The 24,923-nt window shown below is 42.2% G+C and overlaps 1 protein-coding gene across 7 annotated transcripts in view; it reads right to left on the reverse strand.

Annotated features, from left to right (window-relative positions):
• LOC137627752 (homeodomain-interacting protein kinase 2-like) overlaps positions 1-24,923 on the reverse strand; it is a 162,152-nt gene that overhangs the window by 124,792 nt on the left and 12,437 nt on the right. For 4 of the 7 annotated variants that reach the window (XM_068359074.1, XM_068359049.1, XM_068359065.1 and 1 more), the window contains exon 2: positions 23,194-23,311. The exons of 1 other annotated variant lie outside the window; for it this stretch is intronic. In XM_068359074.1, the coding sequence (XP_068215175.1) occupies positions 23,194-23,311 (118 nt within the window). Of the gene's footprint in view, positions 1-20,689; positions 20,722-23,193; positions 23,312-24,923 lie in introns of all 7 variants that reach the window. 2 more of the 7 variants (XM_068359057.1, XM_068359092.1) reach the window with 2 other exon arrangements.

The following is a 24,923-nucleotide window of genomic DNA, read 5'->3' on the forward strand; positions in this document are numbered from 1 at the left end:
TGCTTCTTCTAAGTATGTAATACTTTAGGTGACTGCTTCTTCTAAGTATGTAATACTTTAGGTGACTGCTTCTTCTATGGCTTCAAATAGTCATCCTTCTAGAGAGACTGAATATGGCTTTAGTCCTGCTTAGTACTCAATTTCATTTGATTTAAGAATTTAGGCCATGAGTCCCTGGGCAACAGGAGGTAAAAACCCTCTTTCGCAATATGAAGGAAAAGTAGATGGGGAAAGTGCGTGTAACTAGGGACTGACAGGACTCTGTAAAAACTATCCGTCTTCAGATGTAGTTAGTACCCTAGTGGCAAAGGGGAGAGCTGTGATGTCTGAGGGACCAGATCTTTGAGTTTACACGATAAAATGCTAACCTTAGCAAAGTAAAGGGCCAATGAGGTACTGTACAGCCATTAACATAAATAGAGGCAACTGGCAGAGTGTATACCTTTCTTAATCTCTCAGAGGAGGGTTACTGGTAAAATCATGGATAGCCCCTAACATTGAGGCTTATAAAAATGTTTAGAAAGACTCCTCAGCAAGTAGGGCATGTCCCAGAAGGGAGGTCTACTTGCCTATCATTACTAATGTTAAGGCCCTTATGCCTAAGACTCCAGTGAGAGCTGAACTATATCCCAGGGTGGCTGTGATGGAAAACTTCTCTCTAAGCAGGACTAAAAGCTGCTTTCAGGTGAAAAAATCAGCTTTGAGTGCAGAAGTAAGCCAAATGGCCAAACAAGAGACAAACTTAGTCCAACTTCCTTATTACAAGTTACTTTTGGATCAGCTGCATAATGAGTTGAAAAAAAGCAGCCAGTTCTGAAAACCTACCTCCTGAAAGCAAGTTTCAAAAGTAATCAGTTTTGTAAATACCTAGCGTATATTACCATATAAAGGGCAAAATTTTGAGACCAGTTTTGGAGGAAAAAAGTCAAGGGTTGCCGATTACATGAGATACTTTTGGAATTATGAAAATATTTACTTTCTCGATCTCTGTTGTATTGTTGTTAGGTATTCTAATTGCATATGGTTCATTAATAGGTTAGTAGTTTGGAAGGATTGACTTAAAATCATATAATATATTCATTTTAATCATGATATACAGTTTTATGCAAGTAAAATAGGAATATTTACCGGTAATTTTATCATTATTTATTTATAGTACTGTACTGGGGCTATATTTATTGTGAACCATTTGGTAGGCTAGCCTAGTTGTCCGAAACCTAGAATTTTTCATATTTGTACCGGTAATTAGTTATTTTACTTAAATAGTAGTTAGGAAAGATTGACTTAACAGCGTGTAATATGCTCAGTATAATCATATACAGTACTGTAGTTGTGCGCTTGTGTAAAATAAAAATAAAAATTATTTTTTTTCTTTATTACAATACTCCCATCACCAAGAACTTGTTTCGGACAACTAGGAATGTTTACAATATTTGCCAAGAGATGACAGTAGTGGTGGCTGTTTGAAACCTCAAAATTTGTAGGTTATCGGTACCTACACTGTGGTATATAGGAAAATAATGATGCAAACAAGTTTAAAAAAAAAAAAAAAAAAAAAAAATACTTTACTTGAAATAAAAAATCTTCAAAATCAACACTGTCATTCGAAGTAATAAAAGGTTTTTCAAAAAATTCATCAGAACAGGATCATCATGGGGTTCATCTTAGTTGCTTTCATTTGCACTACTAACACTGTCATCGTCCTCTGTTGTCTAAATTGGTTGAAATGCTTTTGTTGTATACTCAGAAGTCCAAAATAAATCAAAGATGATTTTACATCATGCATTTGATAAACACGCCACCTAAAACCGAAACCATTGCTTTGTTTATGTTCCATCGCCGATCATAACGAACAATCACACATTTACACATCTGTGTACAGTATATAGGTTAGCTTTTACAGCAACAGCTATCTTCAAAGGATTGGTTATGTAATAATAATGTTATTATTAATGTTGATTTACTTAGTTAATCTTTAGAAATTAAACATAAAAAAATAAGTGATTTTATTTCATGTTTTTCCTAAAAACAAAGCCTAAAACAGAAAAAGTTTTGTTTACGTTTCTTCACCAATCATGACAAACAAACGAATGCATTTACACACGCAAGTGATAACTAATGATACTAAGAGCTTTTAGTAAAGATGTTATTATAAATAAAGATTAAAATGTGTGGCAAAATATCTATGATAAAAGTGTAGTAACATTAGGCAGGTCTTGAAATTGCTATTTGCCCATTACAAGTATATTAAAAAAAAAAAATTTTAAAGGACATTTTGGGGTTTTCCTTTTTTACATGGGGTCGTCCTTTACACGGTAATATACGGTATCTCTCGAAAGCAAGTTTCAAAAGCAGCCTGTTCTGAAAACCTATCTCTTTACAGCAAGTTTCAAAAGGAGCCTGTTCTGAAAAACCTCTCTCCTTAAACCAAGTTTCAAAAAATGGAGTTTTTACGATAAAACAAAGTTTTATGAATACTTACCCGGCAGTTATATATATATATATATAGCTATAGTCTCTAACGTACGGCAAAATTTTTCAAAACTCGTGGCAACCGCCGTGTGGTGGTTGTGCGGTTAGGTGGTTAACAACCCTTACAGTGTGGTACTTGGAATCATTCCCGTTTTCTGTTCCTCAGATCATCTTTGCCCAACCTGTCTCCTGAGGGGAGGAGGTAAGCATTCATAAAACTTTGTTTTATCATAAAAACTCAATTTTTATGAATAGAACTTACCTGGCAGTTATATATATATAGCTGATCCAAACATTTGGAGGAGGGTGACAGAGAGCTAACATCATTGGGAAAACAACAATAAGTTGTAGAAAAAGACACCTTGATTCCTTACCTGCTAAGGTAGCTGACTTTGAAGGTTCCTGCCCCTCAAGTCGCTTTCCCTTAGGAGTGTCAGCCAGGTGTGGACCTGTCATGCTGAAACAACTCAATCGAGTCTGTCAAACGGGGTAAGACCAACAAATTGACTAGACTTCAGCACTTCCTATGGCCCTTCTTTTAAAAACTGCAACCTTACTCAAACTGACCACCTAACCTTGCAGAATAGATGTTACTATCTAGCTAGACTGAGGGCACTGTACCACAAGTCAGAGTCCTCAGACAACTAAAAGCCAAAACCCAAACACAGGCATACAAAAGTTAAGGTTGAGGGGAGGTAGTAACTCCTTTGCCCAATACAGAAGCAGTAGCTACGTATGGGCCCAAGGTATAACACCTTTCATAATCTACCATCACCTCTCTGAGGTAATAAGAGGCGAACACAGAGTTGCTTCTCCAGAACGTTGCGTCCATAATCTGTCTAACTGACATATTCTTTCAATATCCCAGTGAAGTAGCAATGGCTCTCACCTCATGAGCCTTTACTTTCAAAAGACCGAAGTTCTCCTCCTCACACAAGAGGTGAGCTTCTCTTGTTTCCCTCGAGAGGAAAGATAATGCATTCTTTGAGAGGGGCTTTAGCGGATCTTTCACTGAGCACCATAAAGAATTGGAGGCACCTCTAACATTCTTAGTACGAGATAAATAACCCCTGAGGGCTCTAACTGAGCAGAGGAGCCTCTCCTGCTCTTGACCCACCACATTAGTGAGGTTAGGAACCTCAAACATCCTCGGCCAGGGTTTAGGTGGATTTTCGTTCTTAGCGAGGAAGTCGATCCTCAACGCACATACTGCTCCATCCTGATTAAAGCCCACCTGCTTCTCAATAGCGTGAACCTGGCTGACCTTTTTGCTGTGGCCAGAGCCATGTGGAAGAGGGTTTTCTTAGTAGCATCTCTAAGGGATGCTTGTGAGATGGGTTCAAACTTCTTGCTGCATAGGAACCTCAAAACCACATCCAAATTCCAAGCTGGGGGTCTTAACTGAGCCTCCTTAGTGGTCTCAAAAGACTTCAAGAGATCTTGCAAGTCTTTATCCTGAGTTAAGTCTATGCCACTGTGCCTACAGACAGCAGAAAGCATACTCCTGTACCCTTTAGTAGTGGATACGGCCAGTTTAGTCTCTTGTCTGAGGGACAACAAAAAATTTGCTATTTGGCTCACTGAGGTAGTGGTTGGTTGAGGAAACTTTGTGCTGCTTACACCATGCTCTTAAAGGTTTTCCACTTCGATTGGTAGACTCTTTGCGAAGAGATCTTCCTCGGTCTGGCGATAGCTCTTGCAGCTTGCGCAGAAAAGCCTCTCGCTCTGACAAGCTTCTCGATAGTCTGAATGTACTCAGTCGTAGAGCGAGGGGGTTTTGATGATACCTCTCGAAGTGGGGCTGTTTGAGAAGCTTTGGACTTGGAGGAAGGCTTCTTGGAAAGTCCACTAACATGTTCAACACCTCTGGGAACCATTCTCTTGCTGGCCAGAATGGAGCTACCAGGATCATTCTTCCTGATTCTAGGAGAGCGAATTTCCTAACTACCAGATTGATGATCTTGAACAGGGGGAACGCATAGGTGTCCATCCCCATCCAGTCCATCAAGAAGGCGTCTACTGCAATTGCCTCCTTGTCCGGGACTAGGGAGCAGTAGTTGGGGATCCTTTTGTTTTGGTTGGAGGCGAAGAGGTCTATTAAAGGCCTCCCCCATAACTTCCACAGACTTTGACAGACCTGATGGTTGAGGGTTCATTCCGTGGGAAGAACTTGCCCTTTCCTGCTGAGCATGTCTGCCCTTACATTCTTCTGTCCCTGCACGAATCTTGTTAGAAGTTCTACGTTGTTCTCTTTCGACCACAGAAAGAGCTCTTTTGCCGTTTCGAACAGAGGCAGAGAGTGAGTTCCCCCTTGCTTTCTGATGTAAGCCAAAGCTGTGATGTTGTCCGAATTGACCTCCACTATCCTCCCCGACATGGAGTCTTTGAAGGAATTCAGTCCTAACAGAATGGCCATCAACTCCTTCCTGTTGATGTGCCACCCGGCTTGCTCCTTTCCCCAAGAGCCTGAGACCTCCTTGCTTCCCAGCGTTGCTCCCCATCCTGACTCCGAAGCGTCTGAGAACAACATTAGGTCTGGGTTCAGGAGATTCCTTCCCCTAAAATAGCTGGATCCAGCCACCAAATCAGATGACTCTTGATTTCTGCAGAGGAAGGAAAATGAGTCCTCCTGAATCTTCCTGTCCCACACCTTTGATAGGAAGTGTTGAAGAGGTCTGAGGTGCAGTCTTCCCAGAGAGACAAACTGTTCGAGCGAGGAGAGGGTTCCCAGCAAACTCATCCAATCCCTCGCCAAGCACTTCTGTCTTTCCAGGAATTCCTGAACCTTCCCGAGGCACCTGGTCTGCCTTTCTTAGGATGGAGAAGCCTGAAAACGAACCGAGTACAGAACTATCCCCAAATAAAGAATTGTCTGACTCGGTTCGGTCTGGGACTTCTCCTTGTTGATGACGAGACCCAGTTCCTGAGCCATCATAAAAGTCTTGCGTAGGTCCTTCAGACATTTCTCCTTCGACCGGGATCTTATCAACCAGTCGTCCAGATATAGAGATACTCTTATCCCCTCTTGATGAAGCCATCCTGCCACGTTCGCCATTACCCTGGTGAAGACTTGAGGAGCAGTGCTGAGGCCGAAGCAAAGAGCCTTGAACTGGAAACACTTGCCCTGGATCATGAATCTTAGGAACTTCCTTGAAGTCGGATGGATGGGGATGTGAAAGTAAGCGTCCTGTAAATCCAGACACACCATCCAGTCCCCGGGACATACCACTGTCAGCATCGACTGAGTCGTCTCCATGGTAAATTTTGTCTTTTCCACAAAGACGTTCAGAGCGCTGACATCTAGAACTGGTCTCCATCACCCGAGCTCTTGGGTACCAAAAACAGGCGATTGTAGAAACCTGGGGAAGATAGTTCCAGAACTGGCTCTATCACTCCCTTCTCCAGCATCTGGTTCACTGATCCAGTAGAGCCTCTTGTTTCACGGCATCCGAGTACTGCGCCACTAAGGCTAGAAGTGTATTTGAAAGCGGAGGCTTCTTCAAGAGGGAGATCTTGTATCCCTCTTTGATGACTGAGAGGGACCAGGCGTCCGCCCCTCTTTTCTTCCAGGCATGCCAAAAAAGTGACAGCCTTGCTCCTACCGCTGTCTGAAGGACTTGAGCTTCATCTCCTGGAGCAGGACCTGAACGAACCTCTATTCGTTCTGCCACCCGTCTCCTGCCTTCTTCCCCTGAATTCTGTTCTCGAAGGAGCTCTAACTCGAAAGGGCTGCTGAAGCTTCCTCTCCTCTCTCTTCAGTGACGAAGGAACTACTGGTAAAGACTTCCTTGCAGAGCGTGACAGGAGGTCTTGTGTGGCCTTTTGCGCTAGCGAAAGGGTAATATCCCTGACAAGGGACTCTGGAAAAAGGTGCTCCGAGAGAGGGGCGTAAAGGAGCTCAGCCTTCTGCGCGACCGTAACTGCCCTGGAAGTCAACGAACATAAAAGGGCCCTCTTCTTTAAAACTCCTGCGGAAAATAGGGAAGCCAACTCATTTGACCCATCTCTAAGAGCCTTGTCCATGCAGGCCATAATACTAGTAAGGTCTCTTTCTTCCAACCGTTCTGTTTTCCTGGCCAGCATACCCAGAGACCAGTCCAAAAAACTGAAGACTTTGAAGGCTCGGATAATTTCCTTGACGAGGTGGTCAAGGTCAGACATAGACCACATTACCTTCGCCGAGTTAAGGGCATGTCTTCTAGAAGAGTCAACAATACCAGAGAAGTTCCCCTCGGAGGAGGCAGGCACTCCCAGGCCCAGAGCTTCTCCAGTCTCATAACACATGCCCACCTTAGATGCAAGTCGAGCTGGTAGAAACGAGAAGGTGGTCTTTACCGCTTGCCTATGCTCCTTCAACCAGTCATCAACTCTAGCGAGAGCCTTCCTAGCCAAAATGGACAGCTTCATTTTGATGAAAGCCGACTGCTTTTTGGACTTCTTCCAGCTAAACTGCGACTGAGGAGAACGAGGAGCAACAGGTTGAAACTCCTCCCCATAAAGCTCAAGGAGGGAGCGAGAGAGAACCTTATAATCCGCAGCCGCGTTAGCAGGCTTATCCTCATCCTCTGAAATATCCTCCAGATCTTGCCCTACTTCCAAGTCAGTCTCCCTTTGGGCTGAAGGAACAAAGTCGGAGGTTCCTTTCACATGGCGATCAGTTTCCAATAGTTCTACTGCGTCCGAAAAAAGCAAATCGTCGGAAGCGTCCTGCTGGCGAGGGCTGAATGCATCCTGACACAGAGAGGCGCGCACTAGAAGCGTTCTTGAGGCGGGAGGAGGATACGTCCTGGCGCCGAGAGATGGAAGCGTCCTTGCGCCGAGAGCTGCATGCGTCCTGACGTCGCGAAACGGAAGCGTCCGGGAGAGGCAGGCTGGAAGCGTCATGGCGTCGCGAGCGAGAGAAAGAAGCGTCCTGATGACGAGGATCGCGAACGTCCTGGCGGCGTGTCGAGGAAGAAGAAGTGCGATGCCGCGCGCTCGACGAATCGCGCCGCGGTTCCCTGGGCGAGGAGTGACACTGTTTGTCCTGCAAAGGAGAGGTACTACGTTCCTTCTTAGAGGCCGATTTCTTAATCGGTAGAGAGTCGTCCTTACGCCTGCCCGACTAGGGGGTAGGGCGGCTAAAAGCTTTGCACCAGAGAAAACAGCTGTTTCTGCATCACAGTCATAAACGACTTAGCAAATGCTGCTGGATCCTGCGTTTCCGAAGGCGATGGCTGCCGCGTAGCGCTGGTCGCAGAAGAAGGGTCTCTCGTCACTAAAAAGAAGAGGAGAATCCTCCTTCCTTCCATCTCTAGGCTTTGGCCTCTTCGTTGGAACGGCGTCCCAGTCATCCTCAAAAGGAAAAGGTTCCGGGCTACTCGATAAGGGAGAGCGAGAATGGGTCTGGTCAGCTTGCTTCCACTCCTCTTGGTCGGTCTCAAAGCCTCATACTGCCATTTACGTCTAGGAGAGGGGCTCGGGGAAGACACCATCACTTCTGACACGCCTTTTCCGTGGCGGTCATGAGCAGCCTGGGAAAACGCAACAGGACTGCCTGAGGTGACAGCCGACCGAGGATGCGTACCTCTCTCTCCCTTGGTCCTGGGAGCTTGGTAGAGGTCTAGACCTAGGGAGGTGATAGGTTCGATCAGTCGCCACCTCCACAGCACTTTCACAAGCACTAATTACACTCTCACTCTTACCTTTAAAGGCTGAAAGCTGGTCTTTGAGAGCCTTCAACTCAGCCGTCATCCTGGCGTACCGAGGGTCATCCGTAGATATCGTTTCTGTAGAAGGGGCAGGAGCTATTACCTCAGGAGAAGATTCAACTTCTACAGAGGAATTATCGTATATCCCATGTCATAAGACGCTACAAGTGGTAAGACGGACCCTTAAATTAGCAAGGCAGTTCTAGAAAAATTTTTTTATTATTTTAAAAACTTCTTAGTACAAATCCCTAGTCAGAGACTCTAGCGTGTTTACTGTCTTGCACCGTAACTTTTCTTATTTTGGGTGAATTATGAAATATTTAAGTTAATATTAATTAGCTATAAGCCGATTATCTCAATTTTATTACATATTCATATAAGAAACCTCTAAAGTTGTCATAGTTTCCACCACAACTACATGTTTAGTCAGTGTGTTTGGTGTTTCAAGTGTTGTTTACATCAAAGCAGCATTGCCAAAGGTGCATGAAATTTTGTTAAAGATTTAAAATTCTAGTACCAATTCCAAAATCCCTCATACAGCCTATAAATTTTCACACAAAATGTAATTATTGATTAAAGAAATCTAGACATTCTTTTAGGTGGAATAATCTTGTTACTCTTTATGTGTTTCTAGGTCTAGTTACTTTTCTGTTAACTTGGTAATACTGCACTCAACAAACCGAATTTTTTTCCAACTGTCTGTTTGTATTATTTCGTAACTCAGGCAACAAAGTCATTATCAATATATTGCTTAATTACAAAATGTCAACAAAATATGAGAACATAGATATTATACATCATAAACAACTCTGTCATAACGTCGTCTACTATGAGATTATTAGTTGGCATGTTTTCTTGTAGAAGAGGGTTAGCAAGTCATCAGCTGATTAGAGAAAAAAAAAAAAAAAAAAAAAAAAAAAAAAAAAAAAAAATGCTACTGTACTTCATTGAAGGATGTGCAATATAAAAAAATAATGAATTTATTACATATTAATGATAACTGTAGGATTATATTCTATCTCTTGTGAGTTTGAGTGCTTGTATGTCAATAGTTGGGTGTTTAAAGGGTGTCAAACTCCCTTATACAACTTTTTCTTAAGTGTTAAGACGCAGGGTGATTTTGGAGGGCACTTTTCGTGAAAAAAGGTGCGTCTTATGACACAGGAAATACGGTAATTAACCCTTTTACCCCCAAAGGACGTACTGGTACATTTCACAAAAGCTATCCCTTTACCCCCATGGACGTACCGGTACGTCCTTGCAAAAAAATGCTATAAATTTTTTTTTTCATATTTTTAATAATTTTTTTGAGAAAATTCAGGCATTTTTCAAGAGAATGAGACCAACCTGACCTCTCTATGACAAAAATTAAGGCTTTTAGAGCAATTTAAGAAAAAATTTACTGCAAAATGTGCTGGGAAAAAAATAACCCCCTGGGGGTTAAGGGTTGGAAATTTCCAAATAGCCTGGGGGTAAAAGGGTTAAGGGATCAAATGAAATATCTAAGCTAAGCTCACTAGCAGATTTAGATTTAGATCTCTTAGCCCTCCTGGCTTTATCTAACTCTAACTTACATACATACGTTTCATACTTAACCATTCCTTCTCGCTCAAAACCCCAGATCAGTGTACGTCACCAAAAAAGAAGTCCAGTACAGCGACACAGGGAAAGCGAACAAAAAAACTCCAATGGCGGACCAACGATGTTGTCAGTCCAACCGGCAGAGATGATCTCAGGAACAGAAAACGGGAATGATTCCAAGTACCACCCTGTAAGGGTTGTTAACCACCTAACCGCACAACCACCACACGGCAGTTGCCGCGAGTTTTGAAAAATTCTGCCGGACGTCAAAGACTATAGCTATATATATATATAACTGCCAGGTAAGTTCTATACATAAAACAGCCTGTTTGGAAAAAAAAACTCTCTTGAAAGCAAGTTTCAAAAGCAGTTTACTCTGAAAAACTATCTCTTGACAGCAAGTTTTAAAAGCGGCCTGGTCAGAAAAAAAAAAAATCTCTCTTGAAACAAGTTTCACAAGCAGCCGGTTCTGAAAAACCTACCTATTGAATGAAAGTTTAAAAAGCAGCCTGTTCTGTGAACCTATCGCTTGACAGTAAGTTTTAAAAACAGCTTATTCCAAAAACCCTATCTCTTGACAAATTTCAAGATCAGCCTCTTGTGAAAAAAATATCTCTTGACAGCAAGTTTCAAAACCAGCCTGTTTTAAAACCTATCTTTTGACAGCAAGTTTGATTACCTCCAAACATAAGAGACTGTAAACCTCTAGCATGTCATGATACCTGTAAATGAGGGGCTTTTTCAAAACTCATCCATTTAGACATGGACCTAGAGATGTTTATCATAGAGGCCAGAAAGTCATGGAACCCACCTGTTTGAGCTAGAATGTGGCAATGACCATCATGAGGACACCTGGCTGACATGAACTTCCAATTATGGCACATTATGTTGGAGGGTGGAGAAGCATACTGCTTGGGACCAGGGCCTCAGATCAGGCTGTGGGGAGACCCAAAAAGGAGCAGTGTATCTCTGGATAGCCTGGCTATTGGAGTATTCAAACCAGCTATAGGGGGTGACCCCACAGGCCTGGGGAACACCAGGCAGTAGTCTATCCCTCCCAAGAGAGGTGTGTTGTTAAGTCCTAAGGGACCTTTTACGCCTGTCCTTCCTAGACTACCACATGTTAGCAGTTTACGAGTAGAAAAGTAGAGGTCTGAGCAACCAATGACTAAGACCCTCCCTCCAAGGGTAAACACTCCTAGGAGTTGGTCCGACAGACACTGGGGTGGTCAATGTCACAATAGCACGGGTAGGCACTTGAAACTCGGACATTGGTGCTCGGGTTACTGGCAGAGGGATAGTGGGAGCCACATGGCCTGGGGTTACTGGCAGAGGAATAGCAGTAGCCAAAGGACCTGGGTTACAGGCACAGGAGCAACAGCCACAAGGGTGACAGGTGCCTGGCCAACAAGCACAGGTTTCATTGACAACTACCTCCTCTTCGGCCCTTTACATAGCTTGGGGAATGGCACTAACACAAGGGCAAGAGCCTTCTTAGCCACCTTCTTGGTCTTGGTGCTCACTGGGGGAATCACCACTGACACTGGGATCACCTCTGGTACTGTGGACACAAGGAGAAACAAGGGGAAAAGAAGCTTTAGCTGATAACTCGCACAGAAAGACATTGAGGGCCTAAATGCAAGACCTAAGGAAGTTTGAAATCTTAGGAAAGCCGAGCCTTCCTTAGGTCAAAGATGCTGGTCTGACTATATGGAGAGCTTCCAGTGCATGCTGGTATGCAGCAATATCTGGAGGAACTTCACACTCCACTAAACCTCTAAAAACTCGCCAATGCAGATCAAGAGTTCTCCCTCCTCCCGAAGCATTCTCCCAGGGGATTGGGACGGATGTACATCTAGGATTATCAGCAATGGAGAACTTGATGAAAGAAAAGTTCTATAAAGTCCTGCAGCATCATCTAGGGTGTTAGCAAGGATGACAGAGAAGACTTAGCTTGCATATTCTTCCTCAAAAAATAAGCCGGCAACTAAAGGGGAGGCAACGCTCTGCACTCAACACATAAGGATAATTGTGGACAATCATGACATAAAACCTGCAATTTATTTTGATATACAGCCAGTGAATCGGTTGCTGCGTCTACCCTTCCCACGGCTTTTACAAAATTCTTCTCATTCATATCGAATCCAACAATTAACCATTCCCTTCTGTATTAATGAGAAAACAATTAAAGCCTTTGGATAGGTCACAACAATACTTCTGTATTCCTTGCATGGCCAACGATGAAAGTGCAGGGGCTTTGACATGAAAATGATAGGGGCTATTCGCCCACAGTCACCACATAGCTGTTCAAGCTTCACTCAAGACAATCCCTATCTTAAGGATATGTTTGTATATGTGTAAGAACAAATAATAAGACATTCTTTATAAGGGATATGAAAACATATGTTGATTGCAACTTAAGAAAGCATTATACAATACGTGAAAAAGGTAGAGACACTGTCTATAAATGTAAGGAATTAAGTGAAAATACTAGTTTGAGGTACTATGAGGTAAAGGTCAATGTAATCTACCTATATATCTTTTGCAGTCTGAACAAAATGATACATCAAACAAACCTACATTACTGATAAGAGTACAGACGTAAATATTTGATGAACAGCAAATCAAATATAAAAACATTTATCTGAACTCAAAGTTACCCCTTATAATTATTAAAGGTCACAGACAGAGGTCCCATGAATATACTGTATGCCACGTAAGATGACAGCGATGAGGAGGAAAAAAACAAAACAATGAAATTATACACAAGACATGGAAATGTGAAAAGGTAATTAATTATCATGCAAAGAAAATGGAGGCAGCTGATAAGAAAAAAATATGTAAATGTATCTTGCACAAAAGCAGCGATTTAGCAACAAGTGAGGAAAATATGATGCAATTAAGTAACAGTACCAAAGCAATATGATAGAAAAAAAATTTGCTAGAGCTTCAAAAGAAACATTTAGGACCAACATACAAGCAGTAACAAATAGTTTTGTAAATAACCGAAATGTTACGTATGAAGCTTGTATGAAGCTTAAGTCTTCCAAAGTAGGGAATGTAAGAACCTTAATGAACATTCATTTTCATATAAGACAAGGAAACTCCTCTTCTAGAATTACTAACTCTAATATATCTAGTTAAACTGAAACCATGATGAATGAAAACATTAGCTTATTAAACTTGTGAACTTAATTTCCACTGTATGGATCCGGATGTTTTCTGGAATTTAGGCCACATGGACCAGAACTGGTACAGACACCCCACTGGGAGCCTTCCCACCCACTGACATGTAAGTAAGGTAGGTTGTTGGATAGCAAGAATAAAGAAAAGAAGCTGGAACAGTGGTAATGTAGACAACTAAAAAGTAAGTGCAGCTGAGGTTTCACAGGAATCCTGCAAAGACCATTTAGTAATACTTAAAAGTACACTAAAAAACGAGGTGCACTGACAGAATTTACCCTTCTGGATATAGTATATATCTTATGATTACCTTTAACAAATACTTTCAACAGACATGAACCAATAAGATACCTACAGTCTAAAAACATAAACTTACATTACCATAGTTCCTAATACTTTCAAAATAGTCATCTCTTAACATTTACTAATTCAATCACTTGCAGAGGACAAGAAAAGTGTCAAGTACAAGAAAAGTGTCAAGTACCTTTTTTTCACAGCATTTGGGCTAACCATAATGTTTCTGAAACATAAATCACTTTCAGTCTTACACTGATCTGATTCTTTCTTTCTTTTTTTTTTAACAGATTTTGTCCCAAATGTGTTTATAAAGATACAAAAGGGAATTTTCCTTGACTATAAATAGATATAAAGGGTCAAATTAAAGAGGTTAGGAGTGTTACTTGGGACAGCATAAATATGTTATTTTTATTAATAAAATAAATTTTTGAATATACTTACCCGATAATCATGTAGCTGTCAACTCCGTTGCCCGACAGAATTCTATGGAGGGATACGCCAGCTATCACAATACTAGAAGGGGGTGTACTTACCAGCGCCACCTGTGGCCAGGTACTCAATCATTTGTTGTTGACACCTCCTCAATTATTCCTCGGTCCACTGGTTCTCTCTGGGGAGGAAAGGGAGGGTCGATTAAATCATGATTATCGGGTAAGTATATTCAAAAATTTATTTTATTAATAAAAATAACATTTTTCAATATTAAACTTACCCGATAATCATGTAGCTGATTCACACCCAGGGAGGTGGGTGAAAACCAGTGTACATGATTAAAGGATAGCTAAGTATCCCATATTTCATATAACAGTTATCTCAAATAACAATGAAATAATAAGTACCTGGTAAGGAAGTCGAATAGAACCGTTACTCTGCCTTTTATTTAAAGTTCGTCTTCCTTACTGAGCGCAGCGTTCCTCTTGGAGGCTGAATCAACCCAAAGGTGCCAAAGTACAAGGGGTTGCAACCCTACTAAAGGACCTCTACCAAACCTTTAACCCAGGCGCTTCTCAAGAATGAATAGACCACCCGCCAAATCCAAGGATGCGGAAGGCTTCTTAGCCTACCGTAACAACCATAAAAACAACAATAAAAGTATTCAAGAGAAAGGTTAAAAAGGTTATGGGATTAAGGGAATGTAGTGGCTGAGCCCTCACCTACTACTGCACTCGCTGCTACGAATGGTCCCAGGGTGTAGCAGTTCTCGTAAAGAGACTGGACATCTTTCAGATAAAATGATGCAAACACTGACTTGCTCCTCCAATAGGTTGCATCCATAATGCTCTGCAGAGAACGGTTTTTATTAAAGGCCAACGAAGTAGCTACAGCTCTTACTTCGTGGGTCCTTACCTTCAGCAATGCAAGGTCTTCCTCCTTTAAGTGAGAATGTGCTTCTCTGATCAGAAGCCTTATATAGTACGAAAGCCCATTCTTGGACATGGGTCTCGAGGGTTTCTTGATGGCACACCATAAGGCTTCTGACTGTCCTCGAATAGGTTTAGACCTCTTCAGATAATATTTGAGAGCTCTGACAGGGCAAAGAACTCTCTCTAGTTCGTTACCTACCATGTTGGAGAGGCTAGGTATTTCGAACGATCTAGGCCAAGGACGTGAAGGAAGCTCGTTCTTTGCTAGGAATCCAAGCTGAAAAGAACATGTTGCAGATTCGGTTGTGAAACCAATGTTCTTGCTGAAGGCATGAACCTCACTGACTCTCTTAGCTGTTGCAAGGCAAACGAGAAAAGCAGTCTTGAGGGTAAGATCCTTGAAGGAAGCTGACTGGAGAGGTTCGAACCTAGATGTCATAAGGAACCTTAAGACTACGTCTAGATTCCAGCCTGGAGTGGAAAGACGACGTTCTTTAGACGTCTCAAAAGACTTGAGAATGTCTTGAAGGTCCTTGTTGGAAGACAGGTCCAAACCCCTGTGGCGGAGAACTGAGGCCAACATGCTCCTATATCCTTTAATCGTAGGTGTTGAAAGGGATCTCTCATTCCTAAGATGAAGAAGGAAGTCAGCTATTTGGATCACAGAGGTATTGGTAGAGGATATTGAATTGGCTCTACACCAGCTTCGGAAGACCTCCCACTTAGACTGGTAGACTCTACGAGTGGAAATTCTTCTAGCTCTGGCAATCGCACTGGCTGCCTCCTTCGAAAAGCCTCTAGCTCTAGCGAATCTTTCGACAGTCTGAAGGCAGTCAGTCGAAGAGCGTGGAGGTTTGGGTGCAACCTGTCTACGTGTGGTTGACGTAGAAGGTCCACTCTTAGAGGTAGAGTCCTGGGGAAGTCGACTAGCCATTGAAGTACCTCTGTGTACCATTCTCTTGCAGGCCAAAGGGGAGCAACCAGCGTCAGCCGTGTCCCTTCGTGCGAGACGAATTTCTGCAGAACTTTGTTTATTATCTTGAACGGAGGGAATGCGTACAGGTCGAGATGGGACCAGTTCAGAAGAAAAGCATCCACATGAACCGCTGCAGGGTCTGGAACAGGGGAACAATAAAGCGGAAGTCTCTTGGTGATGGAGGTGGCAAACAGATCTATGGTAGGTTGACCCCACAAGGTCCAAAGTCTGTTGCACACACTCTTGTGGAGGGTCCATTCCGTGGGAATGACCTGATTCCTTCTGCTGAGGCGATCCGCTGAAACATTCATATCGCCTTGGATGAACCTCGTGACCAGTGTGAGGTTTAGACCTCTTGACCAAATGAGGAGGTCCCTTGCGATCTCGTAAAGGCTCCTCGAATGGGTCCCTCCTTGCTTGGAGATGTAAGCCAAGGCTGTGGTGTTGTCTGAATTCACCTCCACCACTTTGCCTAGCAGGAGGGACTTGAAGTTCAACAGGGCAAGATGAACTGCTAACAGTTCCTTGCAGTTGATGTGGAGTAATCCTTGTTCCTTGTTCCATACTCCTGAGCATTCCCGTCCGTCCAAGGTCGCACCCCAGCCCGAGTCCGATGCATCCGAGAAGAGATGAAGATGGGGGGTCTGGATGGCCAATGATAGACCCTCCTTGAGAAGGAGATTGTGCTTCCACCACAGGAGAGTGGTCTTCATCTCTTGGTTGATAGGGATAGAGACTGCTTCTAGAGTCGAGCCCTTGTCCCAATGAGCCGCAAGATGGAATTGAAGAGGGCGGAGGTGGAGTCTCCCTAGCTCGACAAACAGGGCCAGTGATGAGAGGGTCCCTGTGAGACTCATCCACTGTCTCACTGAGCAATTGCTCCTCTTCAGCATGCTCATGATGCACTCTAGGGCTTGGTTTATCCTGGGGGCCGACGGAAAAGCCCGAAAATCCCGACTCTGAATCTCCATTCCCAGGTACACAATGGATTGGGAGGGAATGAGTTGAGATTTCTCTATATTGACTAATAGACCTAGGTCTCTGATTAGATCTAAAGTCCAAGAGAGGTTCTCCAGACAACGACGACTCGTGGAGGCTCTCAACAGCCAGTCGTCTAGGTAGAGGGAGGCTCTGATGTTCGATAAGTGCAGGAATTTCGCTACATTCCTCATCAGATGAGTAAAGACCATAGGAGCTGTGCTTAGGCCAAAACACAGGGCTTGGAACTGATAGACAACCTTTCCGAAAACGAATCTCAGGAAAGGTTGGGAGTCTGGATGAATGGGAACGTGAAAGTATGCATCTTTCAAGTCCAACGAGACCATCCAGTCCTCCTGTCTGACCGCTGCTAAGACCGACTTGGTCGTCTCCATTGTGAACGTCTGCTTGGTGACATACTCGTTGAGAGAGCTGACGTCCAGCACCGGTCTCCAACCTCCTGTCTTCTTGGCCACAAGAAAGAGACGGTTGTAGAAGCCCGGGGATTGATGGTCCCGGACTATAACCACTGCCTTCTTCTGCACAAGTAGCGATACCTCCTGTTGCAATGCTAGCCTCTTGTCCTCTTCTTTGTAGTTGGGAGAGAGGTTGATGGGCGATGTGGTCAGAGGCGGTTTGAGGCAGAATGGAATCCTGTAACCGTACCTCAGCCAACTGACAGACTGTGCGTCTGCACCTCTCTTCTCCCAGGCTCGCCAGAAGATCTTGAGTCTGGCTCCTACTGTTGTCTGGAGAATCTGAGAGTCAGTTCTTTCCCTTAGATGTCCTGGGTCCTTTCCTAGACTTGCTCCTGTGAGAGTCTGGACGGGAGCTTCCTCGGCTGGGGGCTCTACCACGAAAGGGCGGTATGAACCTCGTAGCCGGGGTATCAGCCACTGGGGAGCGATAAGTCTTGGGGACAGAGGTGGTAACCTTAGACTTACGAGCCGATGAGGCTACAAGATCGTGCGTGTCCTTCTGTATCAGGGCAGCCGACAAGTCCTTAACTAGCTCCTCGGGAAAGAGGAACTTTGAGAGTGGAGCAAAAAGGAGTTGTGACCGTTGGCACGGTGTAATGCTGGCGGAGAGGAAGGTACACAGTTGTTCCCTTTTCTTCAACACCCCTGATACAAATAACGACGCTAGCTCACCCGATCCATCTCTGATGGCCTTATCCATGCAGGACATAATTAGCATGGCAGAATCTTTGTCCGCAGGAGAGGTTTTCTTGCTGAGGGCTCCCAGGCACCAGTCGAGAAAGTTGAACATTTCGAAAGCTCTGAACAACCCTTTCAGAAGATGATCCAGGTCTGAGAAGGTCCAACAAACCTTCGAGCGTCTCATCGCAGTCCTCCGAGGCGAGTCCACCAGACTTGAGAAGTCAGCCTGGGCAGAGGCAGGTACTCCCAAGCCTGGTGCTTCCCCTGTGGCATACCAAACGCAACCTTTCGAAGCGAGCTTCGTTGGAGGGAACATGAAGGAAGTCTTGCCAAGGTGTTGTTTAGACTGAAGCCACTCCCCTAAGATCCTTAAAGCCCTCTTGGAGGATCTAGCTAGGACAAGCTTAGTATAGTTGGACTTAGCTTGTTGTACGCCCAGCGAAAACTCAGATGGAGGAGAGCGGGGAATAGCAGAGACGAAGTGGTCTGGGTAAATCTCCCTGAGTAGAGCCAAGACCTTTCGAAAATCAATAGACAATGGAGAAAGCTTAGACTCTTCCACGTCTGATGAGGGATCAAGGTGTGCCTCCTCATCATCCGACACTTCATCAGCAGAGGGTAGCGAAGCGATCGGACCAGAATGCTGAACCGCAGAGTCAGAACGGGTAGGAACAATAACAGAGGTTTCCTCATCCTGAGGGAAAACCTGAGGCTCAGACTGCATAGGCTGAACAACAGACGAAGCAGAAGGCAGGCGCATGGGTGAAGGAGGTTGACTCCTAGCAAGAGTTGAACCCAAGGATTGCACAAGCTGAGCGGAGGACGGAGGCGGAGTAGTCCGTTCCTGTTCCTGTGAGATGAGTGGAGCATGAAGAGGTTGAGGCTGCGCAGAACAAGGTAAAGTTCTCGCAAGCTGAGGCTCCTGAGGCGCAAGTCCAGGGTGTAGAGGAGCTTGCCTAGAGGAGGGTTGAGCTCGCTGCAGCGATGGTTGAGCAGACAGACTCACGGAGGGGAGAGGTTGTTGTACCCCAACCGAGAGTTGCACCACTGGTGGAGCAGCAAGGGGAGGCGGAGGAAGAGTGGAATAACTCTCCTGATCCCAAAGCAAGGGTTGCCTTAAAGAAGGCTGAGGCTGAACAACACTGGGAACAGCAAACTCCGAAAGTGGCTCAACATCGTACGCCTGGCAGATGGTGCTGCGACCAGGCGGAGCAGGTGCAGGCTGGGCGAGCACAGGCGGAGCGAGAACAGGTGGAGGGAGTGTAGGCGGAGGAGGAGGTGCAACACTCTCAGCCCGACACTCACGCATCAAGTCCGAAAGCTGAGCTTGCATGGACTGAAGCAGGGTCCACTTGGGGTCGGCAGAAACGATAACAGACTGAGGTAAAGTCACAGTCGGGCTCTGTATAGGCAGAACCTTACTCCTCTTGGGCGGAGTACAGTCGACCGATGACTGAGGCGAGTCAGAGCTGAGCCAATGACTGCAACCTGGCTGAGCACTCGCTGACTGAACTCTACGTTTAAGCGGTCTCGAGACCTGAGACCAACGTTTCTTCCCTGCATGTAGATCAGCGGACGAGAAGACGGGCTCAATCGTCTGCAGGTGGGAGTGACGGTCTAAGGAAGACACGCCCGCAACCACCGAGGATAATTCTGTGCGCCTAACAAGGCCTGTCGAACCCTTAAGCCCTTCGACATTGCTTCTCCCCTGGGCATGGGAGCTTGCAAGAGGTCCCGGACTGGGAGGACGACTGGCTCGCACAGAAAAATCCTCACGCACCACACTGGCACCACTAGCACTTGGCACTGCACCGACACTAGCACTCGTCACAGCACTGGCACTATTTCCACCCACTGCACTCTTGACCTTCAGTTCTTTAACCTCGGCCATCAGAGACTTATGGTCACTTACCACTGATTCTACTTTATCTCCTAAAGCCTGAATAGCACGCAAAACAGTTGACATATCAGGCGGAGGGCACACAGTAGGTTCGGGGGTAGCCACTACAGGGGTAGGAAAAGGTAGGGGATCATGAGGTGAGGAAAACATAGAAGAGTGAGAAGAACTTCTCCTAACTCTACCTCTCTCTAACTTAGATGAATATTTTAAAAGACGGACAAATTCCAATTCCGAAAGTCCGGCGCACTCCTCACATCGATTTTCTAATAGACAGGGCCTGTCCCTACAGTCAGAACAAGCGGTGTGAGGATCTACCGAGGCCTTCGGAATACGCCTATTGCAAGACCTACATCGTCTATGGGAGGGGGCTTGCGAAACGTCAGACATCTTGTTTCAAAGAGTTAGCCAAAGGGTGATCCAAAAACAAGCAAAAATTCATTAACCGTTAACCAGTATTATATAAAAGCTATCTAGCTAATATAAAAAGGATTCCAGTAAAGCGACAGCCGTTAATCTAAGAGAATACTTCACCAAATATCCATGAATAAACTCGAAGACCATAAGCGTATCCCAGAACGTCTAGCCGGAAGCACGACAGAGGAATAATTGAGGAGGTGTCAACAACAAATGATTGAGTACCTGGCCACAGGTGGCGCTGGTAAGTACACCCCCTTCTAGTATTGTGATAGCTGGCGTATCCCTCCATAGAATTCTGTCGGGCAACGGAGTTGACAGCTACATGATTATCGGGTAAGTTTAATATTGAAAATTGCAGATTTTCTGCATTCTCCTGAAACTGTTACTCAACCCCTGTGAATGTTAAGAGCTGACTGTATTGTATTTATCTTTTCCTTAAAAAATTCCAAATGACATAGCCTTTTTCACAGAGGGGTTTTACAATGACAAACCACAATAAAGTTCTGTACAACAAAACTACAAAGTCAAACTAAGAACATGAGTCTTTCACAATGCCTTTAAAAAGTTTTATAATTAGTGTTTATGAAAACTATGAAGTGCATTCTAACTAAATACAGCAGCTAGATGGTTACAGCACACCAACAGAAATAAAACCCATTGAAATTGCTCACCTCATAATATAGCAGTGTACTTTCCTCTGCACCTAGGAAAAGGCGATGGAGACAGGAGAATACTTCAATCATAAAGTAAATATGCTACACTTACCATTTCTTTGACTAAACACCTTGCAGAAGAAGAGTAATTCAGTGGATACTGTTCTATTGTGTATCCCATTACAGGACCTTACACAGTGGTTCCAGGAAAAAAAAAAAACACCACACAATGCATTTCGAACATGACTTCCTTTGTCATTAAATAATAAAATGCCATCTTGTAAAATTCTGTAAAATTCATAAAAAACATCACAAACGCTACAATCACAATTTCCACAAATTTTTTAGATATACTGTATTCCTCAAATGAGATACAGAACTAGTACGAAAAATAAAATTATGAGGTATTAGGTACTACACTACAGTATACAGTACAGCATATCCTATTGTTATGATATATGTGCATGATACAAAATACTATACTGTAACTTTAAGTTACCTAAATATTTACTCTCGAATAGATTGATACAACTTTATTACATCAAACATTTTTTTAAACGACTTATTTGAAAAAAGAAATTTATGACAATTATCTTATCCTCTCGTGCTTTAAAATGACACTTAAAACAAAAGTAGTTTACTGTAACATAAGGGTATTTCAGAAACTACATTCCTTCACATTTTCTACAAGTTAGATACTTTCTCTATCGGTAGAGTATATTAATTAACTTTGGAAATGTTACGGTCACAAATGCACTACAGTAATACAGAAATGTATGCAACTAGACAAGCATCTTTAAATAATACTGAGCATAAATGTTTAGATTCGCATTGGTGTATAAACACACAAATAGTTTCAAGGACTTACAACCAAACATAATTGCTGGTTGTATTTCTACCTATAAACATTTTCTATAACCAAACAATTGATCATATAAAAGACATCTCATAATAAAAGTAATGAAGTATTTAAAATTTTAAGATTAATCTCAGACAATTTGATGGCAACCTTGAAAACATTATGTCCATTACAATAAAGTTATGAAGCTGGAGTATTTTATTTGTATGATATACATCAACCCTTTCAATCCCATCCTGGCTGAAGAAAATTTGAAGGCCCTTCTTGAGAAATCTCACTTAACTTGTCTTAGCACAAAAACTATCAAAGCTAGAAATTTAAATTTTTTGTTATCACATTAACGGAATAAATTTCATTTCCAATCATACTAATATGATTATACATATTTTGTAAAATTTTCAGATGCATACATAAGATAAAAAAAGGGAATTACTGGACATAAATATGTCCAACCAATTCTTTTCTAAAATATCAAAGACCTAATACAGTATCAAGTTATGCTATTTTTCATTCTTATATAGCTCATAAAACCTTAATTTCTCCCCCATTTGAGTAAGACAAACAAACAGATCCATATAAAGTGTGTTCATGGAAAGGTACTTTATTATCATAAAATACTTAGTTCCATGCCATGGGATCATAACCATAACAATTTTCACCAATCAAACAATATGATTTCCAAAAGTAACCAATATCAAGGCATCACACTTCCATGCAATTTGGACTGGTCACTGTTGCTTGGCATTCTCCCGAATTTCTGCCTTTTAGGCTACATAGGAACATTCACTGATAAACAGTAGTTTCATTATCTTTTCATTTTATTTTGCATGCAATAACTTTGGCTAATGTATTTGTAATGCATTACTGTCATTTTGAGTTTTTCATCACTGGAATCAGTTGCTTTTCATTAAAAGACAATACCTTCACCTTGTTTACTTACGTTTTATGTTCATTATTTTCCATGCAGGATTTGGCTTGATTCTTTTGATTAGCATATTTTGCCTTCTATTTTAAGGAATTCTTAAAGGAAATGAGGTAACCATCACCCCACAAGAGATTCTTGACCACACCACATAAAGATGTATTTTGTAAATGCAATCATTAGACTTTTACTGGACATGAAGCAATTTCCTCAGGATACTTCCCAGAAAAGACTAGCAAAGAAAGCATTGCGATTAAACCATTCTTCAACATCATTGAAAGAAAGAATCTTTTTGCAAGGCTTCACACCCATAGGATGAAGATTACCTTGTCAAGGATTTTTATGGGAGATAATGATATTTTCTTAAAAGGTTTCATCCACCCAAGATGTGGATGACCTACCCCCTTCCTCTCTCTCTTCACTCCCAAACAATATGGATGAACTTCCCTCTCCCCCTCTCCATCCCTGTATGATGTGCATGAAAACACCCATTGTCTAAAAAGAAGAATTTTGCAAAGGTTTCATCCTAGTGCAATGTGAATGACCTCCCCCTCTTTCTCTCTCAAAGCGGATAATTTTCATTAAACTCAAGACCAACCTGATGAGGAGACTTTTCACCCCAACTGTACAGGTAACAACAAAAATATAAGCCTAATCTTTAAAAAAAAAAAAAAAAAAAAAAAAAACTAAAGTACTTCCAAATTACATTACTTTACATAAATATCAAAAACAACATCTTACCTTGCCAGGATATGGCAGCTGGCAGATTTTCCCAATAAAGAAAATGAGATGCACGCATAAATAAATGCCTGCCGCTTGAGGTGACAGTTCAACAATCACAGCATAAAACACCCAAAACCTACCGAAGAGAATCAAATTACACCTACAAAGAGAATTTGAAACTAATATAAATCCTGACCTTTATTCTTTTACCAAACATTCATATACTGTAGACAGTAACAAAATTTAAGATCAAAATAATCAATTTATGCAACCAATACGAGGTATTAAAAAATACAAAATGAAATATACAAAAGAATTTTTCTTATTTTTAGTAGTTATCTTGTTCCCTTCCAATGAATTTTTGGTTATAATTAATCATAACTAAAAATGAAACAGAATGTATTTTCAATTCAGTTAAAAATTACTTCAACAGCCACACTTAGTATAGCTTACCAACTCTCACCTTTAAGAAACACGATTGCAACACAATTTCCTGATTAGCAACAAAGTACCGTATATCTCAGTCAAAATCATGGGAGGTTATTTTATAAACAACCATGTTTAAGATATTTAAGTTTGTTTGTCAACAAAACTATAGTACTGTACATCCAAACCTGAAGTAAAATTCTGTAAACTCAAAATAAGCAAACTGAGAATTCTACCAGACAAATCAAAATTTCAAGGAAGATTCCACATAAAACTTCAAAGCCCTATCCTTGCATCTAAATTAGAAACAACAAAATATAAACATAAATTAATGCAGTCAAAGTTGACCATTATATACAGTAGCCTACACTACTGTAATTGTCCTTATCAATTCAAGGCCTGCATTATGTAATCTCTAACTAATTTGCAAAGCAATACTGTACTTAGAAACAAAATACCAAATGTGAAAAGATGAAATTACAGAATACACTGCATTTATAAATTATATTAATAAGCAAATTTTCATATAATTCTTACTATTATGATTTATAATTTTAAGTGTTAGCTTACCAAACAAAATAAAAAAGCTATTCCTAGCCTTTGAATAGCACCCACTTTGTTTCTCCTTTTCACAGGAGTCCATCAGCTTTACGTTTACAAATCTCTGAATGATGGCGTCTACGTAAACATTGGTTAAGTATTGAAATATATCTTTTAAAAACTTTCCTTTCAATGAATCCACTGTTATTCATAATGTATGCTGACTATACTGCATTTAGAAAGATGGAAAGATAGTATTAATTCACCAATGATAGTTTATTGGTGGATTCTCTCCTCTGGAAGATATAATCATTTAAACTAGAGGGCCTCAAAAACCCTTTGGCTCAACAGTAAAGTGCCGAGTCTCTAAGCAGTCAGACAAAGCATGAGGGAATTTTGGTTAATTAGATGAAAGTGTTGTTTGAACAGATCTTTCATAGAGGTAACAACCAGAGGAGACCTGACAGAATAGGTCATAGTTTTGAAAACCCCTCTCTTAGCCACAGCAGTGGCAAACACTGAACTTAAGAGAAAAAAAATCTTTCTTAATCAAAGTAATCGATAGGGAAAGTCACAAAATTGAGGTTCGACCAAAAACAAAAGCATGGCATCAACTGGGAATAGATAGCAGAATACTTCCAGTCATGGGTTGGGGGAAGTGACGAACATGTCCACACTGGGTACAGTATTTCACAAATCCCCGATATTTTTTAACAGACACGTGGGTGTATGACAACTTGGTGGGCAGAAATTTCTATTGTCTGTTGAAACATTAATTCTCC

The sequence above is a fragment of the Palaemon carinicauda genome, chromosome 2, assembly GCF_036898095.1.
Source record: "Palaemon carinicauda isolate YSFRI2023 chromosome 2, ASM3689809v2, whole genome shotgun sequence".
Classification (NCBI taxonomy): domain Eukaryota; kingdom Metazoa; phylum Arthropoda; class Malacostraca; order Decapoda; family Palaemonidae; genus Palaemon; species Palaemon carinicauda.